This window comes from Alternaria ethzedia (genome assembly GCF_023757985.1).
Source record: "Alternaria ethzedia strain BMP 0044 chromosome Unknown scaffold_2, whole genome shotgun sequence".
NCBI lineage: Eukaryota > Fungi > Ascomycota > Dothideomycetes > Pleosporales > Pleosporaceae > Alternaria > Alternaria ethzedia.
The window spans coordinates 1,581,748-1,599,783 of record NW_026056195.1 but is presented as its reverse complement, the minus strand read 5'-3'; the positions used below and the strand labels follow the sequence as shown (position 1 = coordinate 1,599,783).

The window sequence follows — 18,036 nt, the reverse complement described above, 5'->3', positions numbered from 1 at the left end:
GATTTACAATTCGGATCCGGACATGCGATCAATGCATCCGTGGACATCCAATCATGCGCGTGAGTTGGTCGTTGCTTGGCCGCTAGCAGAGGCAGTACTGCCGCTGACATGCCAACCTCATCAGTTCTTGAAGTGTACAACATCTGTGCTTGAAACTCACCTAAGCTGTAGAAGCTTATGCCCTGTCCTTCGGGAAGACGTAGCATCTCTCCTTGAACAGTAAAGTAGTCTCCTTCCTTGGCTCCACACAAGATGCGCTCGCCTGGCGGACAAACCACCTCAACCCGCAAGTCGTACAATTGAAAAGAGTCGTCCTTGGCCGATGACATTTTTTTGCCTTTGGAAAGTTGCGTTGCTGATGTTTTGCACGCTCATCCCGTCTCTTCTTGGATTCTATTGACTCCCCGTTTGGAGAAGGGTGGGGCCACCGGCGTTCTAAGCATGACAGATAGCAACCGGCATCTCATGACACCCCAGCACGATCGCCGGTTTTCGGGCGCCCTGACCAGCCCCTATCAGAAACTAGAACCCCGCTATCAACGGTTACGGAGTCACTGAATCCCCCGTAGATGCCGAACTGCTTGGTGAGATAAGCTTCCCGCTTCGGCTTGGTACTTGTAGGAACCGTCGCGCGCTCCCATGCTGGAAGAGCATCATCATGGATCTATCAAAGAAGGATGCTACGCAATTTGCGCAAACTTCTGCGTCAAATTCAGACGTCGAACATGGAGCCGTCGGTACGACTTATGAGGTCAAACGCGACCTTGGGCGTCGTCATATCAACATGATTGCCATAGCTGGCATGATCGTAGGTCAAACCACTTCAAAGCATTCTTGTAATCGCCATACTCATGCACCAACTTTAGGGCACCGGACTTTTCTTAGCATCCGGCCAGGCCATCGCTACCGCAGGACCAGTCGGCGCTCTCTTCGGATATCTGTGCATGGGCTTAATTGCATGCGGTGTCGCCCTGTCTGCAGGAGAGATGTCGGCGTTTATGCCTGTCACTGGAGGATTTGTCCGCCATGCCACGAAGTTCGTGCAACCTGCACTCGGCATCGCAACCGGATGGAACTTTTGGTACACCATGGCAATTACGGCGCCAGCTGAGCTCGCGGCTGCGGCAACTTTGATCAACTTCTGGGACAACAGCATTAACCCTGCTGTTTGGTACTCGGTGTTTATTGTGATCATCGTGATCATCAACTTCTGCGGAGTGAAGGTTTATGGCGAGGTGAGTCCTGACGCAACCTACTTTTGGCTCATATATATCTGACAATTCAAAGAGCGAGGTCTTCTTCGCAGCTCTCAAGATCCTTCTCATCATAGGTCTCATCATCGCCGGCCTAGTCGTCGACCTTGGAGGATCCCCTAGTGGAGATCGAATCGGCTTTCGGTACTGGAAGAACCCCGGTCCTTTCAACGAATACATCGTCCCTGGTAACACTGGCAAGTTCCTCGGGTTCTGGAGCTCCTTGATCTCGGCAGCCTACAGCTACGCGAACATCCAGGTGGTCGCCATCGCTGGCGCCGAGACAAGGAACCCAAGAGTCATCATCCCGAACGCTATTCGGATGACGTTCTGGAGAGTTCTCATCTTCTATGTTGTCAGCATTTTCATCGTTGGCATGCTTGTACCGTTCAACGACCCGAACCTTGGCATCTCTACGGGTGATGCTCAGCAGAGTCCTTTCGTCATTGCGTTCCAGCGCGCAGGTATCAACGTTCTGCCCTCGATCATCAACGCCATCGTGTGCACTTCGGCCTTTAGCTGTGGCTCTGCATGCGTCTTCCTTGCATCACGTACCCTGTACGGGCTAGCAGAGGACGGACAGGCTCCCCGCGTCTTGCTTCGCACAAACCGGTTCGGAACACCATACTTGGCGATCGGAGCTTCGCTCATTTTTATGCCACTGGTCTATCTTAGTCTGGGGAGTAATTCATCCGTCGTGTTCGGGTGGTTTGTCAACATTACAACTATTGCTGGACTGATTGGGTGGCTTGTCATCGAAGTCACGTACCTGAGGTTCTTCTACGCATTGAAGGTGCAGGGTATCAGTCGAGACCGTAAGTTCACACCCTCTGTTTCTGCTGAAGATTGTGCTGATACTACCAGGTCTCGCATACAAGAGCCCCTTACAGCCATACCTCGCCTGGGTCACCGGTGGGGCGCTCGTCCTTGTCATCTTGTTCTCAGGCTACAGCGTCTTCTTCCCAGGTCGTTGGAGCGTGGGCACCTTTCTCACGTATTACGTCGATATAGCCATCTTCATCTTCTTGTGGGTTGCTGGGTTCTGCTACGCGAGGTCAGGCATCATTGCTTTGCGAGATGTTGATCTGTCGGAGATTGCGGATGTTGACCATGACAAGGCGGAGATTTTGGTTTCAGTGGAACAAAATCTCTCATGGTGGAGAAAGTGGGTAATATAGTTTACGGTGGAAACTCGTAATATCTTCAATGAGAAAGTGCATGTTGTCCAGAAACCCAGGCCTCGATGATTTTTATGAGAGTGGCACATGATAAACATACACAGTAGCAAAGGGCAAACAATATTGGGAAATTGCAACAATATGTGCAGAGTTCATGCTATAGGTATATACATAGAAGTAGAATGAAGCACATCAAGCTTCAATGTGATTGCGAGAAGACGATCCTAGCGCCCAATCCATCGCATATCCAGATCCACCTACGTCTAGTAGGTGGCGACCTTGGGACCGGGAACAGTGTAGGAGTTGAAGTTGGCGTAGATGTTCGCGGTGTAGCCGGAGTCGGTGCTCTTGACATGGCCGGGGATCTTGGTAGTGGGAGAGGGCTTTCCGCTGCCTCCTCCAGTGACCTTGATCTGAGCGCAGGAGATGTAGAATTGGGGCGGGCTGCCGGGGTTGTGGATACCGAGCTGCTCGATGCGGAGGAGGTACTCTCCAGCGGGGATCTGGGAGGGGATGGTGGTGGAGTAGGTAGCTAAGAAAGTGTTAGATACATTCCAGTGCGAGATTGGAGTTTGTGACTTACCACTCATGTCCCACTTGGCCTGGCCTCCGGAGAAGGTGGGTCCAATCTCCTTGATCTTGAACCAGTCGGAGGAGCCATCTGCAGCGGCAGCAGAGTCGACCTTGGTCATGTAAAAGGTAACGGGACCTTGGTGGTAGACAGCCTGGTCGGCGGTGAAGGAGACGGTGGAGCCAGCAGCGACCGAGACGGTGGTGGTGCCGCTGCCCGAGTTACCGCCAGCATTGCATCGCAAGTTCTTGTCCGCAAGGTCGGTGACGGGGCTGTTGTTGGGAACGGGCCTGATGTTCTGGAAGTTGGCACCCTTCACACCGTTGGCGGTGAGCTGTTGGAAGATGTCTTGTACCTGTTAGTATATGCTGGTGCAGAATGAGTGGTGAAGTGCCATACAGTGGCCCGAGGCAACGTTGGCAAAGGCCGCGACGGCGGTGGCGATAGCAACACACTTCATGATGTGAGATTGGTAAGTGAGAGACTGAGGAGTATAGCGAATGAACTTGAAGGTGCTGATGATCTTGGTAGAGAATACGAGAGCAAAGTCCCCGGTTCTTATATATGTTCTTCCTCACAGATACAACGCCTCGAATGGATACCACTCCATATTGCAGCACGCAGGACATGACCAGAGAGGGTAAACGTCAAGCCATGATTGGCCCAAGCATGAAACTCGAAATGAAGAAACGTCACAGGACAGGCACGATGGGTACTGCAAGGCGGCAAAGAACCCGGGACGTGAGGTGGAGTGTGGATACTCATTGCCGGTGGCAGTTCGTAGAATTTTCCTTCTGGAACGACCTTGTGACAGCCTTCGACGAGGCGAACAAGTGATGGTATGGCAGGTAATATCGCGAGTATGGGGGCTTGACATGCAGGACTGCAGGTCATTGGTCATGCATGCACGAAATGTGCATACCCGACGAATAGGAAAAGCGCATATGCCGGCGACGGTGGGTTCTATCCGTCGGAGCTAGAGACTGGCGCATTTGCTGGAACTGTACAACACTGGACGCCTAGGATAGATTAATATCTGGGGTAATATGTTTTTAATCACCATGGACCAAGCTAGGGCGGAACTTGAGGCGATGTGAAGAAAAAGGAAACAAGACCGATCCACAATGTCCACCCAAACTTGTTGTCGCACATGTACACCAGTGTACTACGGCAAAATATGAGTCTTGTCTGAACTTCTGAGGTGTTGTTGTTCGTGCGAACGACTCGCAACGGCGTAGATGTTTCATGCCGAGTCATGCAATCGACGCAACCGGATGCCGAACGACAAACGAGGTGATGATTGCCACAACCTCTATCGCTTGAAACAGGCACCTGAGAGCGTGTATATTAATCTTGCTGAAAGGTTTTTGTGCAATGTCCTGCACATGCAGGCTCAGTCATTTCTCCAAGGTCGATCGAGTAATCGATGCAGCAGGTGGCTGGTCAATTTCCCATCTCTTGTCGCAAACTTGAACAAAAGCAACCTTCTCTGGAAATCAAAGGGTTGCTCGCTTGCGCTGTGGATCTGGAGTAAGGCCCGCTCTTCCTGAGCCAGGCTGGCAGCGTGGACATGAGTATTCCAAAAGTGAGTTCCGAAGTTCGCTATGTCCAGTCTGCTTCTTTTGTTACGAGAATTAGCTTGATCTTCAGCAATGTGATGTTTGTGGTGCTGAAGAGATCGCAGGTGATGGCGCGTCACTGGAGCAGTCCAGCAGACGCGTTTGGTGAGGCCCAGCCCCCTGCGAACATCACTCTGTCGCGTAAGCCAGGTACGAAATCTCGCTGCGCCGTACAGGCTATGTCAAAAGCGCTGAAATAGGATTTGTACCCCTATTTATCAAGCAAGTTAATGCATCAGCTTCGAAATATCTTGGAGATACGCGCCTGTGGTTCCTACCTGGGTAGGTAGGTTTACCTGGCTTCCGCGACAGCGCTAGATGCCTTGGTAGAGCTTCATTCAACATACTTGCCTGGAATGTCGTTATCGGACCAATTAAAGTCGCATGAGGCCCGGGTCGCACAGCTGGAGAGTATTTGCTTGAAGCTTGCCACGTTGAGTGGCAGCATGGGGGCAACCTTCCTGCTTCCAAAGCTGGAAGGTTGGGACATCGGGAAGCGGGGTACGACACGTGATCCCGTTGCACGTCGCGTCGCCATCGACATACGCCTAGTACTGACCCGGAAAGTCCATGCGAAAACTGTACGAAGATACGCCAGGTCCACAGTCTTATCACATCGAATGCTGTGTTAGGGCAACAGCGTTGGGCGGTAGTTCGAGCGTTATAATCCCTCCCTCCGGAGTCAACTTCTTCTACTCTCCATCTTTCAACACTTCGTCCATTTCGTGTTTTCCAAACGTTCGTTGCGACAAAATGTCTGCAGAACTCGCCACTGATCCTAGTCCGCGGAGCGAGAAATCTGTATCTGCTCATCCATTCTCCCCGCTATCGGCATCAGAACTCCAAGATGCTGCGGCAATCATCAAAGCTTCATGGCCAGCGCACACAGACCTGCATTTCAAGGTCGTGACGCTGCAGGAACCACCAAAAGTCGAGGCACTGAAATATCTGGAGGCTGAGCATAGCGGCAAGCCACTTCCATCAATCGCGAGAAAAGCTTTTGTCAATTACTACATCCGGAACACTGTATGTGCAAAGATGTTGGAAGTATGACTCGCGGCTAATTAGTCGGCAGAACAAATTCCACGAGGCTGTCGTGGACTTGACCTCACGTCGCGTAGATCGCAACGTCCTTCTAGGGCCCTTTGTCCATGCCAACGCGGATGGCGATGAAATCGTCGCTATCGAGAAACTTGTCCTGACCGATGAGAAAGTACAAGCGGAGATTGCCAAGCTCGAGCTCCCTCAAGGCACAGTAGTAATCAGCGACCCATGGATCTACGGGTCCGACGGCGTTGGAGACGAAGATAGGCTGTGGCAATGCTTCCTATACCTCAGGGACCCGATGAACTCATCAGAAGCCGACTCCAACCACTACGCAATGCCACTTCCTATCTCGCCCGTGGTGAGCACAGAGAAGATGGAGGTCATTCGCGTTGATATACTACCGACTGGTGCAGACAACACCATCAAGCCGGTTGAAAAGTACAAGATTCAACCGCCCAACGAGTACATACCCGAGGCCCAACAACTGCGCACCGATCTCAAGCCGCTTAATGTTGTCCAACCGGAAGGTGCTAGCTTCCAAGTCGAACAGCAAGGCACATCAAATGTCATCTCATGGCAGAAATGGAACTTCCGCGTTGGTTTCAATCAGCGCGAAGGTATGGTACTGTATGACGTCCGTTACGACAACCGCAGCCTGTTCTACCGAATGAGCTTGTCGGATATGAACATTCCCTATGCGGACCCCCGCCATCCCTACCACAAGAAGAGCGCGTTCGACTTGGGCGATGTTGGTGCTGGTATCATGGCGAACAACCTCAAGCTGGGCTGCGATTGTCTGGGTTCTATCTACTATCTCTCAGCCGTACTCGCCGACAACCACGGTGGGTCTGTGGAGATGCCCAACGTTGTATGCGTCCACGAGCAAGATGCTGGAATCGGTTTCAAGCACACCAACTACCGCACCGGTCGCGCTGTTGTCGCTCGAAACCGGGAGTTGGTGCTCCAGAGCATCATTACCGTAGCCAACTACGAGTACATCCTAGCCTTCATCTTCAACCAGGCCGGAGAAGTCGATTACGAAATCAGGGCTACCGGCATCCTGAGCACGCAGCCTATCGACGAAGGTGTCGAGGTGCCCTTCGGTACAGTCGTGCACCCCGGTGTACTTGCCGTCCATCATCAACATATATTCTCATTGCGCGTCGACCCTATGATAGACGGGTATGACAACAGACTCGTGTACGACGAGGCGTTCCCGATGCCGCGCTCAGACTTCAACCCCCACGGTACTGGCTACTACGTTCAAGAGACGGTTGTAGACAAGTCTGGCGGCTACGACATCGCATACGAGAACAACCGCACCTTCAAGATCCAAAACCCGAACGTGCGAAATCCCATCAACGGAAAGCCAGTCGCATACAAGATCCAAGCGCCGCCGTTCCAAAAGATCCTTTCCGACAAGGACTCTTTCAACTACAAGCGCGCCGAATTCTCCGACCACAACATCTACGTCGTCAAGCACAAGGACGGCGAGTTGTACGCTGGCGGTACCTACACCAACCAGAGTCGTGGTGGAACGGGAGTGCGGAGTTGGGCGGAGAGGAACGACAACGTCAAAGACACGGACTTTGTCGTCTACATCCAAGCGGGCATCAACCACGTGCCTCGTATTGAGGACTTCCCCGTTATGCCTTGCGAGATCATCAAGATCCATATGAAGCCAGTCAACTTCTTCGATAAGAACCCTGCGCTAGACGTACCGCCGAGTGAGCAGGCGTTCAACAAGAGCAGTTTGTTGAGCGAGCAGCACCAGCAGCCGAGTGTTACTGCGACGATTGGTGAGGATGGTACGTGTTGTACGCCGTCGGCGGCAAAACTATAGGGTTGTAGTTTTCATGAATTGAACACCATCACGAATTTTTGCGAAAATTAATTGTGAGGTATCATGTGATCGTCCAAAGCCAAGATTGACATCGATGCAAAGCTACGAGCATGAAAAAGGATGTGAATATAGTAAGATGCGTTGAAATTGTGGACGAACCGTGTCTAACCTTGGAAGGGAAGAGTTGGTCGTGTGCCTGCTCAGCAGGTAAGACGCGCCAAGCCTAGAGTCGCGCTAGTGACGGTCCAAAGCTCATGCCTCGCGGAACCTTCGAAGCCTCAAAGAAACACTCACTCGATCTCCTGCGATATCCCGACCCTCTTTCACCGCGTATCTTCCAGCGATCTCTTCATCGATATCGAGTCTGCATAGCGATGGCGCCCAACGACAAAGCGGGCAGAGTTGTTTTCATCGGCAACATTCCCTACGGTATGCGACTACTCACCCTGGAGCCTACATTGACGCCAGATCTTCCCAATCTGCGTCTTTAACACCGCTGTATTCCTAAACCGAGCTAACAAACCCAGGCGGCACTGAAGAGCTCATCATCGAAACCCTCGGGCGCGTCGGACAGGTGCTCAACTTTCGCTTGGTGTACGACAAGGAAACCGGGCGCCCCAAGGGCTTTGGGTTCGCAGAGTTCGCCGACGCTGACGCCGCAGCCTCCGCCGTGCGCAACCTCAACGACTACGATTTGATGGGCAGGAAGCTGAGGGTCGACTGGTCCAACGAGAGCGGCTCCGGCGACAACGCGCCTTCCAATCGCGACCAGACCACACAGCCAGCCATGAACGGCCAACAACCCGCAGCGCCAGCACCGGCGCAACCGTCGAGCGCGCTGGGCCCTCTTCCACCAGGCGTCGAGCTGCCGCCCAACCTCACCTGCCCCGATGCCATCTCGCGCACCCTCTCCACGCTCCCTCCCGACCAGCTCCTCGATATCCTCTCGCAGATGAAAGGCCTCGTCATGACGGATCCCGCCAAGGCGACGGAGTTGCTGCGACAAGCGCCTCAGCTGGCTTATGCCATCTTTCAGTCGCTACTGCTCCTCCAGCTGGTCGACCCACAAATCCTGACCTCGCTTGTGGAGACATCGGCCGCGCCTGCCCCAGTTGCGCAGGCTCCACCTGTTCAGCAAGTACAGCAGCCACCACCGCAAGTTGCGCGACCGCCTGTGAACTACCCCGGATACCCACCACAAGTCGCGCCTACACCTCCCCAAACTCAGCCACCCGTCGCGCAGCCGTACGCGCAGCCTCCACAGCAGCAGCAACCACAAGCGCCTGGAATGGACCAGCAGGCGCTGTATGCCCAAGTCATGGCGCTGTCGCAGCAGCAGATTGATCAACTAGCACCAGAGCACCGCGCCCAAATCCTGCAAATACGGCAGATGTTGATGGCTGGTGGGCGGCCCTAGTTACGCCGAGACTCCCAGCAACTTCATAAGAAGCGGAAAGTTGGCCTTGGTCTTGCTATGAAAGACCGCTTATTCCACGAGCGGGGTGCGGAGGTCCTTTGGTGCATACTACGCGACGTAGGACAGAGCACAACACAACCTGATCTCATCGCACGGATCTTACTGGAAATCATGGAATACCCCGATCGCTCTTTAAGGGCGCAGTGCTTGAAAGAAGCGATGTTCACATTTGGCTTGTACAGCATGAACACTCTCCCAGAAGAAAGCGAGACCTGGGAAATGATGAGTCGTAATCTGGATGGAGCATCAGACTCTGGATTCGAATCGGATGACTCAGGCTATGCAGATGGTGATGGATTGGACGTGCAGAAACGTGAAGGAACATGTGGAGTGTAATGAGTGGCTCCTCAGAAGGGCTGCACAGCACAGTCGCGAATAGATGCACACAGGTCGCACAAGCCTGATTAATGCAAAAATGGATTCAATGTCACACGCGCGCCTTGTTTTTGTTGTAATCCTTGTCGATGCGACTGGGTGATGTTTGACTATCAACGATCGGGTTTAAAGATTTCGGCGGCCTAACCAACATTGAACATGCAAGATAACTACACTGATGGCCTCGGAAATCTCCGCGCGCCTTGACTGTGTCGGATGAAGGTCGTGGGAGGAGCTCGCAACACGCAGCAAGAGCTACTACTAGCTACCAGAACCACAAGCCTAGATTTCCGCGCCCCAGGCTGCACAGTTCACTTTGATCAACATGTTCTCGATGACAGCGAGAACAGCCCCGGAAGAAGCCCCGGTAAAGATCCGCAGAAGAAGCGTTTGCCATCGGGCAGCTATTGGCCCAGCCTCGCCTCCATCCCGTGTGGATCGAGCTAACCCTTGCCGCCAACTCACTCGGTTGCTGGGGCTTACGTCCCAAGCCGAGCACTTCAGCTGCTCTGCACCACACCAATCTTTGCGATTAGTACCGCGAGAGGCTGCTTTGGTTGTCCTTGGGCATTGCGCGCATACTTTCCTAGCCATTCTGCATCGGAAACCTGTACTATATCATCACGACATGACGATTTGAACGATTCTCTCTCACTTGCGACTGTCTGCAGCGATATACCCAGCATATCCCACCAAGAGACTCATCTCATTTGCGCCCGACCCATTGCCAGCACCACTTTGTAATAACAACGCATCCGCGCCCCCGCGATCCTGACTGCAGTCCTGCGCCATCATGTGGAGCAGATTGACCGGTAGCTCTGCTGCCTCCAACAGCAACAAGGACGAGGAAAGTCGCCGCCGCCGTACTAGCGACTCCACGCGTTCCAAGCGCGACCCAGACGCCCGCTCCGTCGTGTCATCCTCGACGACGCGCAAGCCATCGACATCGACCTCATCTAAACGTGACACTGCGCCTTCCGCGTCTTCGATTGCCTCCTTCACGACTGCCTTCGACGAGATGCCGCGCTCACGGGCCACAACAAACAACACGAGCGGTCCCTACGACGACGACAACATGCGTCGCGACGATCGCCGCAGCAGCTATGCCGAGTCGTCCAGCTCGACACTGCGCGACGACAAGGACCGCAAGACGGGCAAGGCCAAGGACAAGAAGCTCGAGAAGCGCCGCTCGACGCGCTCAGTGCGGTCCGGCAGCACGTCGCAAACTGGCGCCGGCTACAGGGGCGAGATTGTTGACAGTCCCAAGTCGGTCCAGCGCAGCTTCAGCGGCCAGATTGGCAGCGACGGCTTCTCGCAGTTCCCAGGACAGGCAGGAGCGCCCATGATGTCGGGCGCTCTGCCAGTAGGAAGCCACCCACCACACCACGACGACATGGACGATCACGTGCAGAGCCAGTTCCCCGGCCAGGACCCTCTGCGATACACCTCGAGCGCGCTCCCTGGCGGCCATCCATTCGGAGCGGCTGCCGACTTCTACAACGACCAAGGCCAGTCAGTGCACCAACAGCCTGGCGTGAGGCCCCAGCCGCCCTCTGTCATCATAGGACAGGATACCCCCCATCTCATGTCTGCCTCCGCGCAGCCCAACCCGGTTGCCGACACCGGATCGGGCGCCGCTGCAGACTTCTACGGGCCCAGCACAAATGGCTCTTCATCCAGGCCTCCACGACCATCGAGCTCGTCCATGCCCGGTGCCTTCGTCGACGACACCCCGACGCCCCAGAAACCACCGCGACCCGCATCTTCGTCGAGACCCAACAAGTCGAGCACCTTCGGCCCAGCTGCTACTGCGGCCGGCGGAGCTGCCCTGGGATATGCCATGGGCCACAGCTCCTCTAATCACGAACACACCACGAGCTACAGCTCATCGAATGTTCGCCCTTCTACATCATACTCTTCTTATACTAATAATACCCCCCCGGCTGCTCCGGCTTCCACGTACAACATGTACGGCCCGGGATCTAATGCTTCTAATACCGCTGCCAACGACGGCAGCTACCTCCCACCCTATGCTGCAGCCGCCGCCTACGGCGTGGAAGGCGCGCCTCCTCCAAAGCCACCTCGGCCAGCCAAGCCAGAAAAGCACTCGTCTGGCAGCATGGCTGGACTGTACGCTGCTGGCGCCGCAGGACTGGCGGCTTATGGCTTAAACCAACATAATTCACATTCACACACCCACTCCAACACCCACACACACTCGCATAGCACACACCATCACCCGTCGGCGCACGGCCCGAACGGACATCATCAGAATGGCCTTACGCCCAGTCCATACATCTCAGGCGGCATGGCTCACCAGCATCAGCACACTGGGCCTGTTTCCAAGTTTGTCGACTGGTGGAAAGACTACGAGGATGTGCAGAAGATGGAAGAGTACACCGAGTACATTGGAGTTTGCAAGGGTTGCTTTGACCCTCGCTCTTCCGTTCTGGACGCCCCGCGGAAGCACCACTACTACAAACGGCGATCCAATGAGTTCATGCGACCCACTGGTGGCATTGAGAAGCAATCTCGATACTCGCTCAAGGAGAAGAAGTCTTGGGGCTCAATCTCTTCGGGTGAGGAGCGTCGCAAGAACAAGAGCAGCGCCGCGGGCTGGGTAGCTGCAGGCCTGGGCGGCATTGGCCTTGCCAAGGCTGGAAAGGCTGTCTTCAGCGCGGGCCGCGACGACTTTGACGACACATACAGCATCAAGTCTGGTCGGTCGAGGGTCTCACGACACAGCCGCAGCAGATCAGGGGATCGCAAGAGTTACAGCTATGGCAGCTCTGGCATCCGCCACCGGAGCAATTCCGCCGACCGCATTTCCGTGATGTCCGTGGGCGTTACGAGCGACAAGAAGGACCGTAAGGATCACAAGGTTGTTCGCCGTCAGTCTCGGTCGCGCCGTTCTCGATCAAGCTCAACTTCAAGCTCCAACTCAGGACGCGGCAAGACAGGCCTGATCGGCACTGCCATTGGTGCAGGTCTTGCAGGAGTCGCCCTTGGAGCGGCCACAAAGAAGAAGCAGCACAGTCGATCCAGGTCCCCGAAGAGGGTTCAAGTGGTTCATCACCGCAGAGACAGCAGTGACGATGAGCGTCGTAGGAGAAGATCGCATTCACTCCGACACAAAGCATCTCGAAGCTCAACATCCGGAGCCTCTGTCATCGAAATTGGCCAGAATCACGAGTCCCAGGGTGGCTTCCTTGGAGGCTTCTTCTCTGCACCTCCACCAAAGGAGAAGCGAGTGAAGACAGCCAATAGCCTGAAGAAAAAGAAGAAGGGCTTCTTCAGCTTCAGCAATGCTTCAACATCCTCATCCGACTCCGAGATGGCATTCGGCACCGGCTACGTAAGGAGGACGCGGAGACGATCATCGCCGAAGAGACGAAACTCGGATGAGCGACTGAAAGCTTCGCTACTTGGTCTTGGCGCTACGGCTGCTGCTATCACAGCCGCGAAGGCCGGCAAGGGCAAACGCCACAACGAGATCGTTGCTGTTAAGGAGAACCGTCTTGGTCGCAAGACAAGTCAAACTTCGCGGCCCGCCTCACGTTACGGGGACGACGAGTGGGAGGACTTGCCAGACGATGGTACTTCCGACTCCTCGAGTGATGGCGGTCTCGTATACGGCGATTATTCCCTGAAGAAGACCAAGAGCAACGAGTCTATCGGATCCAACCACTCAGGTACGAACAAATGGGGCTGGCGATGGGGCTTTGGCAAGAAGAGAAGGTCTTCCAACAACCTCTACGACAACATCGCTAGTACATCGCTCATTGGGCCTGCCGCAGCTGGCGCAGCAGGTGCCTTGACCGGCGCAGCTGTTGGAGCTGCCCATGGACACCACGACAGCGAGTCTAGCAGCGCTCAAACATTGCAGTCGGTCTATCCTGTTGCACCCCATGACCCCAATGCGTCGTTCGATGCACGCCGTACAAGCTCTATCGTCACCAATCAGCCTATTGTCACCTCAGGACCTGGTCCCATCCCCATTCAACACCCTCAGCCAGTGCAGCAAGTCCCCGGCGCCATCTACTCAACACAGGCACCATCACAATCTGGGTACACCACAGCAGGTCCTTCAGACTTCCCACCAGCACCTTTCCCACCTCCTTATCCCACGCAGTCTCAAGTTCAGAACATTATCATCCAAAGTCCTCAGCATCCTCAATTCCGTCGGGCAAACTCTTCTCCCATCCAAAGCTCCTCATGGAGGCGAGATGCCTCTATTGCTGGACTTGCAGCGACTGCCGGATTTGCAGCAGTTTCTGCGATGAAACACCCCGACCGACCTCCGAGCCGACCGCCGTCCGCGTCTAGCAATGTTCGCTTCAACTTGACACAAGAGCAGGCCGAGAAGGACCTCCGTGAGCGACGCAAGGAGCAGGAGCGACTGGACGAGGAGGCCGAGCGTCGCCGAGAACAACAGAGACGCGAGGACGAGGCGCGCCGGGAAGAGGAAGACCGAGTGCGTCGGGAACAGCTGCGACAAGAGGAAGAGGCCCGGCGAGCGGCACTTGCGCTCCGTGAGGAAGAGGATCGCCTGCGCAAAGAACGGCAGCTGCAAGAGGATGAGGCTCGACGGATTGAAGAAGACCGCCGGCAGACATTGCTCCGTTTGGAGGAAACGACACGCCAAGAAGAAGCGCGACGCCGAGACGAAGACGAGCGACGTCGCCTGGAGTTGCAACGGCAGCAGGAGGAGGCTCGCAAGTTCATGGACATCGAACGATTGGCGAGGCTCGAGAACGAACGCCGTCGCGAACAGCAAGAGGTCCAGGCACGCCTCGCTCGGGAAGCCGAAGACCGCGAACGTCATCAACGAATGTCCGAAATGGAGCGTCAGCGTCAGCTCGCCATCGAGGCTGCGGAGGCTGAGCGCAAACGGAGAGAGCGCCGTGAATCTCAACAACAAGAAGCTGAGCGCATCGATGCCGCGAGACGCGAAGCTGAGATTCAAGAGGACATGGAGCGCCGACGCAGGGAACGCGAAGCTCAGGACTACACCGACCGATACGAGAGCGACCGAGCTCGTAAGCTTGAACAGCAGCCAACAGGAGATTCAATGGCTTCGACTGCCACCGTTGTACAACGCAAGGAGCAGGAGCTGCAAGACCGCGAACGCGAGGCTTTCAAGTCTGACAAGAAGTCTTCCGTTGCTGGCGCAGTAGCTGCTGGTGCTGCAGCAGCAATCGCAACTGCTGCGATCAAGGACTACAAGGACAACAAGGACAAGGAGAAGGAGAGGGAGCGCGAGAAGAAGCGCGACAGCAAGTCTTCGTCTTCAACGAAGAGCAGCAAGAGCGAATCCTCCTCATGGAAGCGCAGCAAGAACGATTCTTCTTCGTCCAAGAGCAGCAAGAGTGAATCTTCATCCTCGAAGAGCAGCAAGAAGCGGGAGCCAACCAGTGTCAAGACTATCGAGCCCAGCAAAGTCAAGCAGGACATTTTTGACGAGGACATCTTCAACCCCGATATGTTTAAGCAGAAGGACAATTCACGCCAGGAAGCTCGCGAAGTCCTTCAAGATTGGGAACAAAGGTACTATGCAAAGCCAGTATCTCAAGCTGAATTCTTCGCACCGGAAGAGCTCTTGGCCAACGACAACCTGCCCAAGGTCCGCCCAGTAGACCCGAACGAGGGCGCTCCAGATCTACCCATCTACCAATCCTGGGAAGACTATCCTGTCAGCCAGCCCAAGCTCCCTCCTTATCCTCCGTCGTACGCATTCACTGCCACCAGAAATGGTCGGTCCTCTCAACCCCAACCGCTACCTCAAGTTCCATCGCTGAACCTCATCTTGCCTACTCCTCCCGGTAGTCGCACACCTTCTGTGCGCAGTGCATCTGCCCCTCCATCACCAGCAATGGAGCCTATCAGGGAGACTAGAGAGACCAGACGCGAGCCAAGAGATGACGAATCGAACCGAGCAAGATCTAGGGTAAGCTGGGGCGAGAACCAGTTCCACCACTTTGACGTCCCTACTCCGGAGTCCTACCGCGAACAATTCGTCTCAGATGGCGATCTCAGGTCGCGTGAAGCCACGGTCGAGCGCGAGCCGCCCAAGCCCGAACAGACGACGTCCACCTACACACCCTACCGCCCCGAGATGTCCAGAGTCCCCGAGAGTAAGGAGTCTGCACCAAGCACGCAATACATTCGGGACGAGAAGGACTCCAGTTGGGACAGTGTCGTGGATGCTGCTTCCAAGAAGAGCAACAAGAAGGAGAAGAAGTCAGCAGCAGCGGCAGCAGCTGCAGCACTAACGACTGCAGCGGTTCTTTCCCGAGATCAACGAGATCAAGAGGACGAGCGTAGCTACAGACGCGACAATCCAACTGCATCTGCCCTGAGCAACCCGACTGCATCAAACCTCAGCAGTGCGACTTCCTACGATTTCAGCGATCCAACTGCGTCTACCGTCAGCACTGTTGTCAGCAATGCCACTGCAGCTGGATTCAGCAATCCTACCGCGTCTTCCCTCAGCAACCCGTTCTCTGATGGAAACAGGGCCCCTTCAACTATCGCTCCATCGATCATCTCAGCTGCGCCATCTTCCACAGTCACTCCTTCCATCATCTCAGCTGTGCCATCTACGAGCAGCGTTCAGACGGCATACTGGCAGCCTGAGTCAGAGCGCGACGCGTGGAGGACGCCCCAACAGAGTACAGTGGGACCTGGCTTTGTTGAAGGCGAGATTCCTACACCGCCAGTGTCTATGCACATGCCCGGCGGCTGGGACGACATACCGGACCCTGAGGTACTCGCAGAGGAGCCGCCGGCATCGTCCGCGAAGAAGGACACAAAGGGTAAGAACAAGGCTAACGATACTGACGAAGTTATAGCTATGCAGAATGTTTCTCGACGTGGAGAGCCAACACCTGCAGTGAAAGAGAGGGAAGCGGAGCCAGAGGTCAAGCTCAGCAAGAAGGAGAAGAAGGACAAGAAGAAGAAGTCCAAGTCATCGAAGCGAGCCAGTGTGGACACTTGGGAGATGAGTGATCCCAGTCCGCCATCAAGCCCGATAATGGACCGCGATCCCAGGGACATCGAGCCCTCCCGAGATCCCAGGGATATTGAGCCTTCTCGATCTGCTGAAACCTCACGATTCGCCGACTCTTCTCGCTCCACTGAGCCTTCTCGATCGGCCGAACCACCACGTCTAGGAGAAGCATTCCAAGAGTCCCCCAGTCCTCCGAAGAAGCCCGCGCGACAAGGTGAGAGCAGCGGCAGTAAAGCCTCCACCGCTGCCATGGCCGGTGGTTTCGCTGCTCTAATGGGCATGACTATGAACCAGGATCAAAACAGAATGGCCTCAGATGCCGAGCGTGCCAGGAAGGATCTTGAGTCCACAGAGAAGCACCATTCACGCGACTCTCCTGTATCTCCACCGAATGGCGCACGTGCACTCGAACGAAATGAGAAGAATGTGACCATCCCAAGCTACGCATTCGAGGGTGTTGAGGAGCTGGCCGATAAGACACCCAGGCCGAAAGTCCAGAAAAGACACAGTAGCGGCAAATGGTCACCTAGCATCAGTTCTCCTCTCAGGACCGAGACGACGTATGACGACTACATAAACGCCCGCACCATTCCCGATCCTTCCAGATATCAAACGATGGTCGAGGCCCCAAAGGTTCCCACCGCAGCGCCGTTCACGATGGCGCATGATCCAGTCACCGCTCGTAACGTAACCGACTCTGGGTACTATGCTCCCGACGACGTGCCGAGCCGGGCGGGCAACGATAAAGAATCGAATGGATTCTATCCCGCAGACTTCAACGAGGAGGCAAAGGACAGGCACTCACGAAACGATCGCGACCAGGATGTCGATGACAGATACGATGATGACTTCGACGACAGACCACGCAGGTACGATGATGACGATGTGGGCTCAATCGCTTCTCTGAGCTACAAGTACGACGACCCCGATCGCGAGGAGAGACGCCGCAGACGTCGCGAAGCCAAGTCCGAGACACGTGAGAAAAGCCACGACCGCGGTTACGATCTTGAAGAGGGTGGAGAACGGAGGCGAAGACATCGCCATCATGAGGCTGATGAGGGCGCTGACGACTGGGACACGAAATCCGCCATCTCCGAGACTGGCGAGCGACGACGCAAGCACAGGAGAAGGGATGGCGACAGAGACGCATCACCCGAGACCAAGACTAGATCACGCTCCACAGCAGCTTCCGAACTCGGCGACTACGATGACGATCGCAAGTCCTCCCGGAGACGATCCAAACGAGATGATGACATGGTTTCCGTCGTATCCTCAATCCCAGATCTAGACGAGGATCGCAGTTCAAGGAGGGAGAAGGAGAAACGTCCAAGTGGCTTCCTGGGCCTTTTCGGCAGCAAGTCGAGGGAGAACTTGAAAGAAGCTTCAAGCAAGTCCTCGAAATCTAAGGACGACGACGATGAAGAGCGCAAACATCGTAGACGGAAGCATCGGTCGGATCGCGGTTCTACCTACGGCGGCTCAGACGATGATGACATGCGCTCCACGATCTCGACCAGTAGTCGACGCGAAAAGAGGAGCAGCCGCAGTCGTAGCGAGAGAGGAGACGGAGACAGGACGGATGCTTATGATGACAAGGTACATCGCTCTTCTCATGTGCGATAGCACCGTTGTTCGCAATGTATTTAGAATGAATGTTGATGGCG

General features: G+C 55.1%; 5 protein-coding genes across 5 annotated transcripts in view; 4 read left to right on the top strand and 1 right to left on the bottom strand.

Moving 5' to 3' along the window:
• Positions 1-658: 658 nt before the first annotated feature.
• J4E87_001325 (uncharacterized protein) lies at positions 659-2,431 on the top strand (the record flags this gene model as incomplete). The annotated part of the gene is made up of 4 exons (XM_049372971.1): positions 659-808; positions 867-1,235; positions 1,288-2,068; positions 2,118-2,431. The coding sequence occupies 4 exons, from the start codon at positions 659-661 to the stop codon at positions 2,429-2,431; spliced, it is 1,614 nt and encodes a 537-aa protein (XP_049237629.1).
• Positions 2,432-2,694: 263 nt separating this feature from the next.
• On the bottom strand, positions 2,695-3,462 carry J4E87_001324 (uncharacterized protein; the record flags this gene model as incomplete). The annotated part of the gene is made up of 3 exons (XM_049372970.1): positions 2,695-2,963; positions 3,015-3,350; positions 3,402-3,462. 3 exons carry the CDS (start codon positions 3,460-3,462, stop codon positions 2,695-2,697), a joined length of 666 nt encoding a protein of 221 aa, XP_049237628.1.
• A 1,912-nt stretch (positions 3,463-5,374) lies between these two features.
• On the top strand, positions 5,375-7,511 carry J4E87_001323 (uncharacterized protein; the record flags this gene model as incomplete). The annotated part of the gene is made up of 2 exons (XM_049372969.1): positions 5,375-5,647; positions 5,697-7,511. The coding sequence occupies 2 exons, from the start codon at positions 5,375-5,377 to the stop codon at positions 7,509-7,511; spliced, it is 2,088 nt and encodes a 695-aa protein (XP_049237627.1).
• A 374-nt stretch (positions 7,512-7,885) lies between these two features.
• J4E87_001322 (uncharacterized protein) lies at positions 7,886-8,928 on the top strand (the record flags this gene model as incomplete). Its single annotated transcript, XM_049372968.1, has 2 exons — positions 7,886-7,940; positions 8,039-8,928. 2 exons carry the CDS (start codon positions 7,886-7,888, stop codon positions 8,926-8,928), a joined length of 945 nt encoding a protein of 314 aa, XP_049237626.1.
• Positions 8,929-10,156: 1,228 nt separating this feature from the next.
• The window catches only part of J4E87_001321 (uncharacterized protein), a gene marked incomplete at both ends in the record, with an annotated part of 29,690 nt that continues 21,810 nt past the window's right edge, over positions 10,157-18,036 (top strand). The window contains one exon of the mRNA XM_049372967.1: positions 10,157-17,968. Within this exon, the coding sequence (XP_049237625.1) occupies positions 10,157-17,968 (7,812 nt within the window). The remainder of the gene's footprint in view (positions 17,969-18,036) is intronic.